General features: G+C 43.1%; 1 protein-coding gene across 3 annotated transcripts in view; it reads right to left on the bottom strand.

Annotated features, from left to right (window-relative positions):
• LOC105930224 (MAGUK p55 subfamily member 7) overlaps window positions 1-15,027 on the bottom strand; it is a 37,425-nt gene that overhangs the window by 19,149 nt on the left and 3,249 nt on the right. For all 3 annotated transcript variants that reach the window (XM_012868323.3, XM_021319442.2, XM_036137974.1), the window contains exons 5-8: window positions 8,225-8,305; window positions 4,177-4,311; window positions 1,891-1,972; window positions 205-290 (exon numbers count right to left, since the gene is read on the bottom strand). In XM_012868323.3, coding sequence (XP_012723777.2) covers window positions 205-290; window positions 1,891-1,972; window positions 4,177-4,311; window positions 8,225-8,305 — 384 coding nt within the window. The remainder of the gene's footprint in view (window positions 1-204; window positions 291-1,890; window positions 1,973-4,176; window positions 4,312-8,224; window positions 8,306-15,027) is intronic.

Here is a 15,027-nt window from a genome sequence, read left to right as displayed (position 1 = left end):
TTGGTGCCTCCAGCGGTCATGGGGCGAGAGGCAGGGTAATACCTGGACAGGTTGCCAGTCCATCACAGGGCAGAAATAAACTTATGCTTTGCTCTTTACCAAACAGACTAAATTTCATCTTTAAACAGAAACCTAAAACGTCTACTGCAGGAGGTGAGCAAGGAAGGGTATAAAGGAGACAATGAAGGGAATGATGTGACTGACCAGAAGAGGTAGGATTTCTTTTGGCTTCCTGTGCTCCAGTGAAACTCCATTCACCTCCTTCAACTCATCGCCTTCATGGATAAGACCTTAAAAGTGTTAAAAAGACACATCACGCCCTTGTTATCCTTTTGTAATACGAGTAATGATTGAAATCAGGCATTTGAACGCTTAAAAGCTCACATTTTCCATCATACCTGTTCCAGCCATTTAAAGAGCTTTTAATGACATGCCAGAGCAAGTGAAGCAGTAACCTGGGCGTTCTGTGTTCGCATGGAGCATAACAGGAGCACAGTGCTTCCCCTGCCCCATGTGATACTGCGTACTGCTGGTCAGCTGGCTGAAAGAAGGCTGCTACACTGTTCCCTCGCTTACAAAAAAAAGACACGATCAGCCGAAGTCCCAGATGTCTCACAGAGAATATACGGCTCAAAACTTCTCATTTGTACTAGCATTTGAAGGAAAACTAAAACTATTTTAAATTTGGGTTTAGTTAAGATTTACAAAAAAGTGATTTGCAAGTTAGAGACATTTTTGAAAAACCTAGAATACAACAAAGTTTAGATTTTAAAGGTGCATGGTGTAAGTTTTGAAGTTAAACATTATTTATTTTCTTTCCCATACATGCCCGGCATGTAAAATGAGTTATCCTCTATTGATTGTTAGTTCATGAGAGAGTGATTCTGGCTGAATTCTCTGGGCGTGCATGTGGGTGTTCACCTGGCTACTATGTTGAGTCTCTGCTGGCACTGATGCATTAGCGAGAGAACGCGGGCTAACTTCAATATTTATCACTATCTTACCTCAGAAGACATTACGCCTCTAAACTAAAGACCTATGCAGTCACAGCGTCAGACGGTTTTCCTCTTCTCCCATGCCCATGCACGACACTGGTGTCATTTCAACTTCTCACCAGAGGGGGCGAACTTATGCAAAAACTCTGGAACTTGCGCAATGCTCCTTTAACAATGCTAGTATTATCATATTTGTTACATGTATTAATGCTAGAGTCTCTTTTCATGAACAATGAAACTACAAGGTAATCAAAAAATCATATAACATAACATTTTTTTCCTCCACAGTTTGACCTAATCTGCTTTGAAACATTCTACTTTGGTTGTGGTAGCTAGAGAAACCACCTGGTCCCCATAATGCATTTACTCCTAATTATTTATTAAATAATGAGAACTGAAACCGGGGAGCCCAAATCCATTTTTGCTCAGGGCCTTATACAATACTGGGCTGGTCCTGGGCACCACTTATCTCTCTTCTCAAAACTACAGCTGGCAGTAAGTGTGGATCATCTGCTCAGCAGCTGAATGCAGGCTAGCTGATCAACTAACTTTTATGTAACCAGTTAATCTCAGCTTGGTAAACATTTGTTACCATCTAAAAAGCAGAACATAAAAAATGCTTTAATATTCTGTACAGTAAGTACTTTAAAACTACCACTGAACGTGGTATACGTTCTATTTTTCTGAAATAAAAACTATCACAATAATAAATAAATGTTCTAACATTATAAACTATGATAAACAATATGTTCTGTCAGCAGTAGCAGCATGAATGCTTGGTGATTTTTCTGCTTTACATGAAAACAATTAGACCATGTTATATATTTTTATGCTGATACAGGAAAAAAAAAAATAGACTGTATTTTTACTCCGGGTTATCATAAAATTTACTTACCGCTCTTATCGGCTGAACCTCCTTTCATGACCCTAGCCACAACGATAGCCCCGGAGGATTTGTCTTTCTTAATTGTTGCTCCCTGTAGAGTGGAGATCATTAAACAAAAGGACAAAGCCAACAAACAGATGGAGAGAGGCAAAGAGGTCAAACCACAGAGTGAAAATAACATCCCGAATATATTACAGCATGTTTTTTTTTTTTTGTTTTTTTTTTCACAGAAAGCTTCTTACTTAGAGATCTATCTGGCCCATGAAGTATTTTGTTTCATAAAAGGGCTATTTAGATGCCTTCATGTTCCACACAACGAGATGAAAAAAGGTTATCCAAAACCAGCGTTATTTACAACAGATGTTATTGATGTGGTGCAATGCAAGAATGGAAAGAGCATCTGATGCAGTGGGCTGGCTGCAATCAGCTCCCGCTCGGGTGAAACCCTGTTGTCTGGAAAATGGGAACATGTTGGATCGATCAGTGGGACAAAGTCAGAGAAAGGTTAGTCCTCTTTCAGTCTAGGATCAGGATCAGCGCAAAAGTATGTTCGCCGTTTCTGGTCCAAAGTGCCTTTTGAATGCAACCAACAACGTGCGCAAAAAATGCCTATTTGATAGACGAGTCACCGAAAAAGGTTTTTCTGCTGCGGGAAGGACAATGTTAATGGAACTGCAATATACCCACAAAACTTGGAAACAGAAAGTGATGCAACCTGCGTTCACACTAAAACCTTTTTTTGGGATGTCTAATTTAATTTGAGGCTATTATTGAATATCATTTCTATTGTATCAAAGGGACTTGAAATGGAAAAACATTCTCTTTTGTGTAAAAGCTTGGATGTATTTAGTGAAAAACCTGTCCCAGCCTCTGACAGAAAACTAAGTCTGCGCTTTATGTACTTTCACTAATATGCCAAAGTTAGAGGTTCTGTGGCATTGGGGAAGGTCTGCGGCTCTTGAATCCTCACTAGATTTTTGTTTTTTTTCCTCCTTTACTTGATCCAGGAAACTTTCTAAAACTAAGAGACAATGACATGGAATAAGTAATAAAGCAGAACAGCTTCAGGAAAATGACCTATGATTAAAGGCCATGAAACTAATCAATGTGCGCTAGAAAGAGAAAAATGAATTAACCCAATCCTTCTTAATTTGCAGTTCTGCTCTAATGACACCATTATGATGTCAATGTTTGCATTATTTCCCTTTAGATAAATATACCAGCTGGAACTGCAGTGTGCTGTGTGTCACCGTGATATGCAGGAAAAGAGCCGTGGAAAAAATTACTTGGCTTTAAGAAAGAAGTTATAAGTTTAATCGCAAATGCAGCACAGGCTGCAGCGGGCATCCTTACTTAGGTTATTTTTTTATGACCCCTGTGAGATGTGTTTTCTTGCTTTACATTGGTGTTAAAATGGATTTTGGAGTCATACATTTTAGAACTTGACAAACTAGGTGTAAATATGAAATCTAACCTTTAGGCTGCCAAATTGTTCAATCCGGCTGAGTAACTTTCAGTAACTGTGGATGGATAAACTCTCTGAAAGCTTTTCATTGTAGCTGCATAAAATGCCAAACGGCACACAACGCAATCAGTAAATAATTGTTATTATTTATTTTTAATGATAAAATAAAGCTGGATATAAATAAAACTGTTGTTAATTGAATTCATATCAAAGAAATTAATGTGAAATTATCACTTAAAATCAGAGTTTTTTTATATATTAAAACTAGGTAGAATTATTTAAGTTTTGAATTATTTCACGGTACCTGTGCTGCACTGAAAACACTTTACTTCATCAGGAAATGAGACATAAAACTTTTTGTTAACAAAAGATTTAATGGATTATGTGTCTTGATTATACCAGCTATATATTTGTTAGTATTTTCTAATAATAGTTAACGTTTATGAATTGTTGCACAGTAGGCCCTCCAAAGGCCACAGTGTTGGCGTTAATTTAAAATGTTTCCATCTGCACCTTTGTGACATCTAGCGGTGGGATTGGTAACTACAACCACTTCAACTGTATCCTCCCCAGTCCTTCGTCTCATATCTATACTTTCCTTAAAGCCAAGCAAGAAAAACTGCACAGAACAAGGTAAAGGCACATTAGACAGTAATGAATAAATGCAAATATTAATTACAATTGTGTGTAATTACCAAACAAACAGGGTCACACCTGAATGTTACTCAATGGATTAAATCTTTACACAGTAGGGAACACTTGGATGAAATGATAAGATTGACAACCCGTCTGTGTGTTTGTGCTTTGATTGCAGGTTGAAGGATACTGACCAGGGGATCTTTGGTTTTCACCAGGCTCACGATTTTGACCGAATCTTCATCTTCCTCCATTGCATCATCAGGTAGGGGTGGCAGAGCAGGCTCAAAGTCTCTTTGAGCTACAGAATCATGTGTATGCAGGAGACTCTGGAAAGGAAAGTGAGTAAAGATGGAGTTCAGCGTTAACGATCTAACCTTGGATTCTACGATAATGGGAGTCATAACCAGGTGTATTATCTTCCAGTTAATAAAAAAATAAAAAAACTTTGAATGTGTTTCCACAAATGTCTACTGTGAAAAGCAACACGCCCATGATTTTGGATTATGAGATTTTTAAACAACAGAAAAGCACATAATCCAGCAACAGAATCCAGAGCCATTCCTTTTATTTAAACTGGTCATAAACTACCAGTTTCAACACACCTAATTTGCCTGATAGGATCCGCCCACATCACTGATGCTACCTGATAAACCTCTGTCTCAGTCTCCATATAGGTAATAATGCACTGTTCATTTACATTGCCTTGCAAAACCTTTTCAATCATGTCACACGTCTGATCGGAACTACAAATTTCCGTGTATTTTATTTAGGATCCAACACAATCTGGAAGAAAAGGATATATAAGTTTTATTTACATATTGTCTCTGTATGTAGTTTAATCAATTTATTTAAAAAAAATCAGCTGTTCTGCCTGGGCATCAGGAAATGTTTGTGAACAAAGCGTATTATCAATAACATTATCAACTTTATTATTGTTACTTTTACTATTTTTTATCAGTATTTTTTTTTAATCAACGCTATAATTCAGCCAGATTCCCCTTTCCTCTTTTGTTTCGTCTTCTTTGTCATTTTTGTGTCTAATTGTTATGGGCCGTCTAATTTGTTGCCTGATCCAGACGTGATCCTTCATGCCAGTTATTACCATTGTCAGCCGGGGTTTATGCCATTTTATCTCTTGAGTAGATCAAATCAGCCACTAACACTGTAAGGAAACTTTACTGGGGCAAAAACAAAAAACACTGTTTGCTACCAGGGCAGGAAACATTAAAAAGTAAAGACCAAAAAACACACCGGGCAGGTCAGAGAGAAAGTTGTGGGGAAGTTTAAAGCAAAGTAAGGTTAGAAAAAAAAAAAAAAACATGCTTTGAACATCTCACAGAGCACTTTTCAGTCCATTGTCCAAAAACCCTTAAACGTTTTGCCCGACTTCTAATTTATCAATCCGCTGCTGATAACCTAAAGTGATAGGCCAGGCAAGAAGAGAGAAGTAGCAGGGAGGTACATGGCAAACCCTGCTGGAGCTGCACAGATCCACGGGACAGGACAGCTATTAATCACGCACTCCACAAATCTGGCCTTTATGGAAGAGTCACAAAAAGAAAGCTTTTGTTGCAAGAAAGCTAGAAGAAAGTCCCATTTAAAGTTCACCACATTAACTGTGGGGGAAACAACAAAACAGCAAGAAGAAAATTAAAAGTGTAGGATTTTTCTCAGAACTATGCACTACTGTCTGTGGGTCCATCACATCAACGTCCAATTAAATACGTAGACATTTTTGGTGTTGCTTGCTTTTGCAAGACACTGGAGCTGCGGCAGTGTGACAACCTGTGTTTTACTTGCGGAGAAAAACATTATTCAGAATAGCTGTTAATCTTTCGCCGTGAGCCTGGATTAAAAAAAGCGAAGATTTACTGTAGCGGGAAGGAATGTAAACATGGGAAACATCTGCTCATCAACTTCGTTTTACCGGTCATGACGATCCATCTGTCGGTTACTCCGCCGGTCGTCCCGGAGTCTATCAGCACCGGCTCTGGTCAGAAGCTGCCAGCGCGTGAGCAATGCGGCTCTGGCTACTTTCAGGAGGTGGTTTTCAATGAAACAAACATTCATTTACAGCATATTATACCCTGCATCGCTCATAAGTAAGTGTGAGCTCCAGCGCTGCGGCCAAGAACAAACAGGTCATTAGGGCTGTTTAAACAAACTTTTACTTGCCGGCTGGCTTTGGCTCCTCGTAAATTAAAAAGAAAAACCACAACATTTGGCAACTCGTGTTTTTTTTTTTTTTAAACACGCTTTCTGTGCAGCTATGAACGTATGAGTGCATCTGAGACGCGGATGTCAGCAGGTTTGAAATAGGAAAACATTCTCCGGAGCAGTCTGGGCATCTCCGGGTCCACTCACTGCAATAAACATCATTTGGGAGAACATTAGCTTCAGTGCCAGTGTGGTTAACAGATGTCGGCAGCTCTCAGGGGGGGGCAGAGGGATGTGGTGAAATCAATTTGAATACATTTTACTGCTGGATTCATTTGTCACTGAGTGTGAGTCATGTTTGAGTTTATTGTAGGAAACAGAATTCTGTCAGCCGATATAGCTCCTGTGTTCAGTCAGTTCCACAGAAGAAGAAAAAAACTGAAATGATGTGTGCCAGCTTGAAAATTAACCTTTTTTAATTGTGGATCCAATGTCAAGGTGGTGTGCAGGGAAAATAACTCAACTTGTAACAGCATTACTTGTGAACATGCTTATTTAACTCATTTCTTCTTTAAAAGCAGAGCTTCCAACTGGCTTAGAAGGAAAATAAAGTCCATCACAGAATATGTTTTGGTAATTACTACATTTACTATTACAGCAACAGAAACTAAGTCACTTAACTCTGATTAGACAAACCATTAGACTCTCAGACAGATTATGTGAATAGCATTGATCTTTTTGTCATGAAGGCATGTTACTCTGGGAAGCTTTGGGTCATACCATTCCTATATTGATGTTTCTCAGATTTAGTAAAAGCATTTCTCTCTTCTTTTTTTGTCACACTTGGATGTTTCTGATCATTTTTCAATGATGGTGTCATTTTTTTTAGGTGGAGAAGCTATCCAAACCAACCTGTCCTGATGTCACACGCCACCCTTTGTTAAATCATAACTGGGATTAACCATGATCCTTTGCCTGTCCATTCTACCAGCCACAAGGGCTGTTTAAAGGCCTAATTACTACTAAACCCATATACTGAAAAAAAAAAGAATAATTTAATGTGGTTGTAACAACAAAATTACATAATTCTGTTCTCTCATCCGTGGTTTGGACGGTTGTTGACACACATTTGGGGCAGAGTGGTTTTCATGTGTGGTGTCCAACAAATATTGTGTGATTAGTCAGAAATTAGAAGAGCTTGATTGATAGCTTGATCTATCAGGACCTTCCAGGAATTCTGCATTTAGGTTCTTGTGAAGTATGAAATGTTTTGGCTAGAACAAACTTTTGTTCTTGCAACCGTGAGTACAAATGTTTGTGTCCGTGATGTATTGGCCTTAAAAGAACACATTCATCTGCCCTTGTTGTACAAGCCTTAACAGAACAAAATCGGTGTAGTATTTTGCATGCTTTTTATTTACATAGATGATATTCGGTATTTCTGAGTAGTAATGATGTGCGTTTAACAACAACACGAAGACGCTTCAATACATTTCCAACCAATTTACACAGTGTATTCACTCAGCATAAACCGGTTATGTGGTAACCAGTTTTTAAGATCTTCATCCTCATAATGTCCATCGAGGTTAAAAATAAGCGAAAAATAAGAGAATGTGTTTAAGATAAAATATGTTACTGACTTTGTTACACACTTTTCAATTCCAAAAGCCAAGCTGTGTCGTTCATTGGAAAAATCTGAAATGTGAAAGAAAGGGTTGAGTGCACATCTTCAGTTACGTTCTAATAAAAATGTCCTGATGGGATTTGTTACTTAACCAGGCTTGATTGATAGGCTTGGTGAAAATTTCAATTATTTTAGTGACGTATATTTAATTGCTCTCAAACATTCCTTGTTTATAGCCTTTTTACTCTTTTTTTTAACCCTTGGAATCTATAACCTGTTGAATAAATATTTTTGATGTACTTTCATTACATCTTTTCTTTCATGAGTCTCTTCCCTTTGGGGAACAGCGTGTGATTTGACTGGACCACAGACTTTTAAGCCTGGTAAGGATCAAGACCACACAGACTTTTGAAGCTAAAGTGAGCTAATTCATCACCATGGAAAGAAATAGTTTTCACCTTAAAGTGAGGCTTGGAAATAAGTGTAAGCAGTTCTTGGACTTCATCTCTCCAACCTTGGTAGAGCAGCTCTTCTGCCAACTGAAACAAAAAGAAGAAAAAAAAGTGGTATAAACTTAGGAGATTCAGTTCAGGCTAGCATAAAGGGACGTGGAAACGAGATGCAGGGAAAAAAGAGTAGAAAAGCTGCTGTAGTTTCTTTTATATTCCTGTTCGTCATTTCAAAACTTTAGAACAAACATGTTAGCTGCATATTTGCCCACGCTCTCTGAAGGGGTGATTATTAGAAAACTGTGCAAGAAATGTAAGAAGCAAGTAGAGAGACAGTCTGCGACCTCATGCATTTGCCTATCTTGTCAAGCACATTATTGGAATGACTTCGTCTTGGCGTTCTTCAGACACAATATACATGAAGATCATTAGTTTCCACTGCGAGCGAACAGAAGCCTCTGTGAGAGGAAACAGAACCACAGTTTGGCCCTTCAAACCGGCCTTCATAACTTAAGCCAGGCACAGAGTTGCTGTCGAACCAAATCAGAGGCAAAGCGGCTAAAGGAAAAGAGACAAATGCAGGGAGGAGAAATGGAAACATGGCAAAAAAAAAAATGCTGTTTTCAGTCGAATAGTGAAGACAGAGTAGAGCTAAAAGGGGGAAAAAAAAAGAGGATAGATAAGGATAATACAGAGCCCTAGAAAAAGATTCATTCCTCTTAAGACTTTTGACATTGTGTTATGTTACGATCACAAACCATAATTTGCTTTACTCGGATTTTATGTAATAAAATCCGAGTAAAGCAATGACCAAAAAGTAATGTATAATTACAGAAAAAAAAAAAAAATCCACCGTCTATACTGGCCTATCCATGCAGGGTTGTGGGGTGGGGGTCTGGTGCCTGTGACCACTGATGGAAAAATGTGCTTTTCATCTTTCTGTTTTTTTTAAAAACACATGGAGTGGTGGCCTAGCGGTTATAGCAGCCCGCTTGTGTTGTGAGAAGGTTGCAAGTACTCAGTTCGATCCCCACAGCCTGCACTCTGGGTCCCTGAGCAAGACCCTTAACCCCATATTGCTCCCCGGGTGCCGCACAGTGGCAGCCCACTGCTCCCCAAGGGTGATGGGTTAAGATGCAGAAGTGAATTTCTCCATTGTGAGATCAATAAAGTTCAATTATTATTGTTATATAAATCTGAAAAGTGCGGCAGGCTTATGCAAATAGAGATTCCAACTCAGATGCAGCTGATCTGTGAAGGCCTCGGAGATGTGTGAGAGAACATTAGTGTGCGAATGGCATCATGAGACCAAGGAACACAGCGGACAGGTCAGGGAGAAAGTTGTAGAATTTAAATCGGTTTTGGGTCATTAAACGATATGCCAAACCTTTCGGAAAATATCGAAAGTGTATGGTACTACTGCAAACCAACCCCAGTAGACATGGCCGTCCATCTATCAACTCAGCTGGTCGGGCAAGGAGAGCACTAATCAGAAAGGCATCCAAGATGCCCATGACAACTCCTGGGCGAGCTGCACAAATTCACAGCTCAGGTTGGATAATATGTCAGCAGGGCAACTATTGTTTGTTCCTCATAAGCAATAAATTGTATTTTTTTATAGAGTTGTAAAAAGCAATTGTTGTTGAAGTAAAGCCAAAAGAGGTCCAATTTTAAGCCATATGCAGCAAACATTCAGACCATCATGCTCTGATCCCCAAAAGCTTTTTGGCCTACATCCAAAAGGCTATGCATGGTGGAACACTATATGTCATGGTTTTCAGGTGACGAGTCCACATGCAGATACGATCGGGAGGCAAAACACAGTTTTAAGATGTTTATTATAAGAAACAAGCAGATCTAAGGACGGGACTACGGGTGAGTCGGCTGGGTCAGAACGTCAAGGCTGGCGAGTCTGTAAGAAAGAGGAAGTCAGAAACTCTGAAAGTTGAACCAGGGGAATAGCTAGAAGTGCGCTGCTTACCATTTAGCCGGGCGGACCTAACCGGGAAGAAGTAGCGTCGGGAATACTCTATGATTCTACTCAGCTGGAGTTAGGCGGCTGGTGGCTGAGGACGGCTGATGTAACTGGCGAGGGATCCTGAGCGAACCTCGTCGGCAACGGTTGACAGATGGATTGACCAGAGTGAATGCAGAACCAGCAGGAACCGGGAGAGGGGAACTCAGGCCTCGCTGGGTAACATCCAGGAAGTATGAGGGGAGCGCCAGAGCAAAATCTGAGCAGGCGGTTCTGCTGGTCTGTTTCTTCGGAACGAGACGTCAAGACGGGTGAGTGCATCCAAGCACAAAAATCTGAGGCAAACAGAGATCCAAAAATTAGTCAAACAACGAAGAGCAAAAACTCACAAGCTGGTGTCCGAGCGTAGGGACAGAGGCCATGTCGTACCACGACTGGTTAAGGCTCTGGCGTCTTCCATCTGTCAGCGCTCTGCTTAAGAAGCCAGAGGAAGCCGCCTGCAACGAGCTGCAGGTGTGGGCCACGCCTCCTCAGCCAACCAGACACACCTGTGGAATAGAGTTAGAGTAGAGCAGCACAGAGAATCCTGACACTACCCCCCCCTCAACAGCCGCCTCCTGGCGGCCCAGACGAAGAGGTGCTGGGCTGAGTAGCCCAAAAATCTGAAATCAAGTCCTTATCCAAAATAGTAGCTGCGGAAACCCACGAGCGCTCCTCAGAGCTACGACCCTCCCAGTCGACGAGGTATTGGTGACCCCTACCTCGCCGACGGGCATCCACAACCCTGAGAACCCGAGGGTTCTGACTGTCCTGGGAGGGTGGAGGGGGTCCGGAAGGAGGGCACAAGGTGCTGTCCAAAACGGGCTTGATCTGGGACACATGAAAAGTAGGGTGTACTCGGGAGTGAGGGGGCAAACGTAAACGGACAGTGCTCGGGTTAATCACTGTCTCTATCTCATAGGGACCAGTGAACCGGGGAGCAAGCTTTTTAGCGGATGGATTGGATAAAACGTCTCTGGAAGATAACCAAACCTTCTGACCGGGGCGATACTGAGGAGCTGGTCGGCGGTGCTGGTCGGCAAACCTCTTGCTCCGCTCTGCGGTGCGAGTGAGGGCAGTGATGGTTGATCTCCAGATGTCCTGGCAGCGAGCAATGTAGTCGTTGACGGATGTGAAGGGAATCCTGAGTTCCTCTGTGGGTAGAAGTGGAGGCTGATATCCCAAAGCAACCTCAAAAGGTGAACGTCCAGTAGCTGAGGTGATGTGTGAATTAAGGGCATACTCCACCCAGGGCAAAAACTTGTTCCAGTCGGAGGGTGAAGATGACGTAAGGCAGCGGAGAGTAGTTTCTAGTTGCTGGTTCATGCGTTCAGTTTGGCCATTAGTCTGAGGATGATATCCAGAGGTGAGTGTATACCGGGCACCCAGAGCAGAGCAAAAGTGCCGCCAGACCTGGGAGATAAACTGAGGACCCCGGTCAGAGAGGATATCAACAGGGATGCCGTGGAGTCTGAACACATGTCTGATAAGAAGCTGAGCTGTCTGGAGTGCGTTGGGTAATTTGCGGATGGGAATAAGATGACAGGACTTAGAAAACCGATCAACTACCGTCAAAATAGTTGACATACCTTGGGACAATGGGAGACCGGTAACGAAATCAATCGCTATGTGGGACCATGGACGTCTGGGGATGGGAAGAGGATTTAACAAACCGGAAGGTGGCTGTGTAGAAGACTTATTCTGGGCGCAAACGGGGCAGGCGAGAACATATTCTCGAACATCCTTCGTCCATGAAGGCCACCAGAATCGCCGGGAGACTTGGGACTGGGTTCTAAAAATGCCCGGATGGGCGGAAAACTTCGTGTCATGACTCCAACGTAGAACCTCAGGACGAACAGACTGGGGAACGTACTTAAGCCCAGGTGGCCCTGTACCTGGGTCCGGGTCTAAGAGTTGGGCCTGTCTGATTCTGTCCTCCAGATCCCAATGCAGTGCTCCAACCGTACAGGTGGGAGGAAGAATCGGTTCCGGCTCCCTCTCTTGTTCAGAAGATGTAAACAGACGGGACAGTGCATCAGGCTTGACATTTCTGGAGCCGGGTCTGTAGGTGATGGTGAGGTTGAATCGAGAGAAAAACAAAGACCAACGGGCCTGTCTAGAGTTGAGTCGACGGGCTGACTGCAGATAGGAGAGGTTCTTGTGATCTGTCCATATTATGATGGGCTGCTCGGATCCCTCTAACCAGTGCCGCCACTCCTCCAACGCTAGTTTAATAGCTAGTAGCTCACGATCACCTACATCATAGTTCTGCTCTGCTGGTGATAAACGACGGGAGAAAAACGCACAAGGGTGCAACTTACAGTCTACCTCCGACTGTTGGGACAAAACCGCTCCCACCCCGGTATTAGAGGCATCGATCTCTAGGATAAACTGTTTGGCTGGGTCGGGGTGAACTAGTATGGGAGCCTGGGAAAAACGGGCCTTAAGTTTACTGAAAGCCTCCTCGGCCTCTGGACTCCAGACATAAGGTACTTTGGGGGAAGTGAGAGCATGTAAAGGAGATGCTACCTGACTATAGTTCCTGATAAAGCGCCGATAGAAGTTAGCGAAACCAAGAAAGCGTTGGAGCTGTTTGCGCGACTCAGGAACAGGCCATTCCACCACTGCCCTTATCTTTTCTGGATCAGACTTCACCTGTCCGCCCTCTAAAATCAGACCAAGAAAGGAAACAGAAGACTGGTGAAAATCACACTTCTCGGCCTTAACAAATAAGCGATTCTCTAATAATCGCTGGAGAACAAGACGGACGTGTTGTTTATGTTGTTCTAGGTCACGAGAGTAAATCAGGATATCGTCAAGATAAACGAAAACAAAAACATTCAGAAAATCCCGAAGGACATCGTTCACTAATGCTTGAAAAACTGCCGGGGCATTGCACAAACCAAAAGGCATGACTAAGTATTCAAAGTGACCTAGCGGGGTCTTAAAGGCCGTCTTCCACTCATCCCCCTGTCTCACCCGAACCAAATGATAAGCGTTGCGCAGATCAAGTTTAGTGAAGATCTTAGCATTCTGGACTGGTTCGAGGGCTGAGGATAATAGAGGGAGCGGGTACTTGTTCTTAACGGTTATTTGGTTAAGCCCTCGATAATCGATACAGGGTCGAAGGGTTCCATCCTTCTTACCAACGAAAAAAAACCCCGCGCCCAATGGGGAGGATGAAGGACGGATTAACCCCGTAGCAAGAGACTCCCCTATATACTTCTCGAGCGCTTGACGTTCTGACCTGGAGATGTTGTAGAGCCGACTCACCGGTAGTGGAGCCCCAGGCAAAAGGTCAATAGCGCAATCGTAAGGGCGATGTGGGGGAAGTGAACAAGCCTGAGTCTTACTGAATACTCTTTGAAGATCGTGGTATTCCTCCGGAACTAGCGATAGGTCAAGAACGTCCCCAGACTCTGTCTCAGGGGAAGGGGTAACAGATACAGGACGAGCGGACTGTAAGCAACGAGAATGACAAGCTGGAGACCAAGATTCCAATCGGGACTCGGCCCAGTTAAACTGCGGGCTGTGGACACTTAACCAGGCTAAACCCAAAACAACGGGTGAACGCTTTACAGGGAACACAAAAAACGAAAGTTGTTCCCGGTGGTTACCCGAAACTATCACTACTAGAGGTCGAGTGCGATGGGTGATTAAGGTTAAACTCTGCCCATCCAAGGACGACACCCGGAGAGGCTCGGGTAAAGGTTCGACCGGCACACGAAGCTGATCCACTACGGTTTGGTCAATAGGTTGAAATCCGAACCGGAATCAACTAGAGCCGAGACATCGAAAGTATCCTGATCAAACATTAACGTCACTGGTAAATGTAAGCGAGAAAGAGATGGCGCCTTAGTTACTACTCGGGGGCTAGAACTATTAACGTCCACCGTTCTCCCCGTTACGAACGGTGGACTGGATCTTTTGGCCGAACCGGACAATCCTTAAGGAAATGACCTTCCCCCCCACAGTATAGACATAAGTTGCCCGCGAAACGCTGTTGACGCTCCTTATTGGTTAAACCAACCTGGCCCAACTGCATGGGTTCAGGAGGTGATGGAGCGGACCGCGGTTCCCTATGGGTGAGCGTGGAAGGGGTGGATGATCGCATGACTTGGTTCTGTCTAACTCGGCTCCGACTACGTAGCCGGGTATCCAACCGGATGGCTAGCGCCACAAAATCCTCAAAATCCCCGGGTTCCTCCACCCGGGCTAATTCATCCTTAAGGGACTCATCAAGAGCCTGAAAAAAATACTGCCTTTAACGGTCTTGGTTGCCAATCCGCCGCTGCGGCAACCGTACGGAACTCCACTGAGAAGTCAGATACACGTCGACCGCGCTGTTTTAGCGAAAGGAGATGACGAGACTGATGAGCCGAATCTAACTCGGGCGAAAAAATAGTCTTAAACTCGGTAACGAATTCCTGAAAAGTAACCCCGAATGACTGACAATCAGGGAATCGAGCCTCAGCCCAACTAAGTGCTTTACCTGTTAGGAGTCGTAGTACATAAGATATCTTAACCTCATCTGAGGCGAAAGTCTGGGGGGATCGGTTAAACACCAGTTTACACTGGAAAAGGAAACCTCCGCAACTCCCATGGTCACCAGAGAACCTCTCCGGACTAGGTGACGCGCTCTCAAGTGGCGGAGCCCAAAGCTGATTATCAGTGCTCGGAGCGACGGGAGGCGGGGTGCTAATGTTTTGAGTGACGGGCGACGTCATCGCGGAAGTAACTGTGTCCATGAGCTGGCTAAACTGAGCGGCTAATCTATGAAGCTGCTCCTGTGTTGAAT

Source organism: Fundulus heteroclitus, chromosome 6 (assembly GCF_011125445.2).
Source record: "Fundulus heteroclitus isolate FHET01 chromosome 6, MU-UCD_Fhet_4.1, whole genome shotgun sequence".
Classification (NCBI taxonomy): Eukaryota; Metazoa; Chordata; class Actinopteri; order Cyprinodontiformes; family Fundulidae; genus Fundulus; species Fundulus heteroclitus.
Note: the sequence above shows the minus strand (reverse complement) of the source record. Positions and strands in the feature narration are given on the sequence as shown.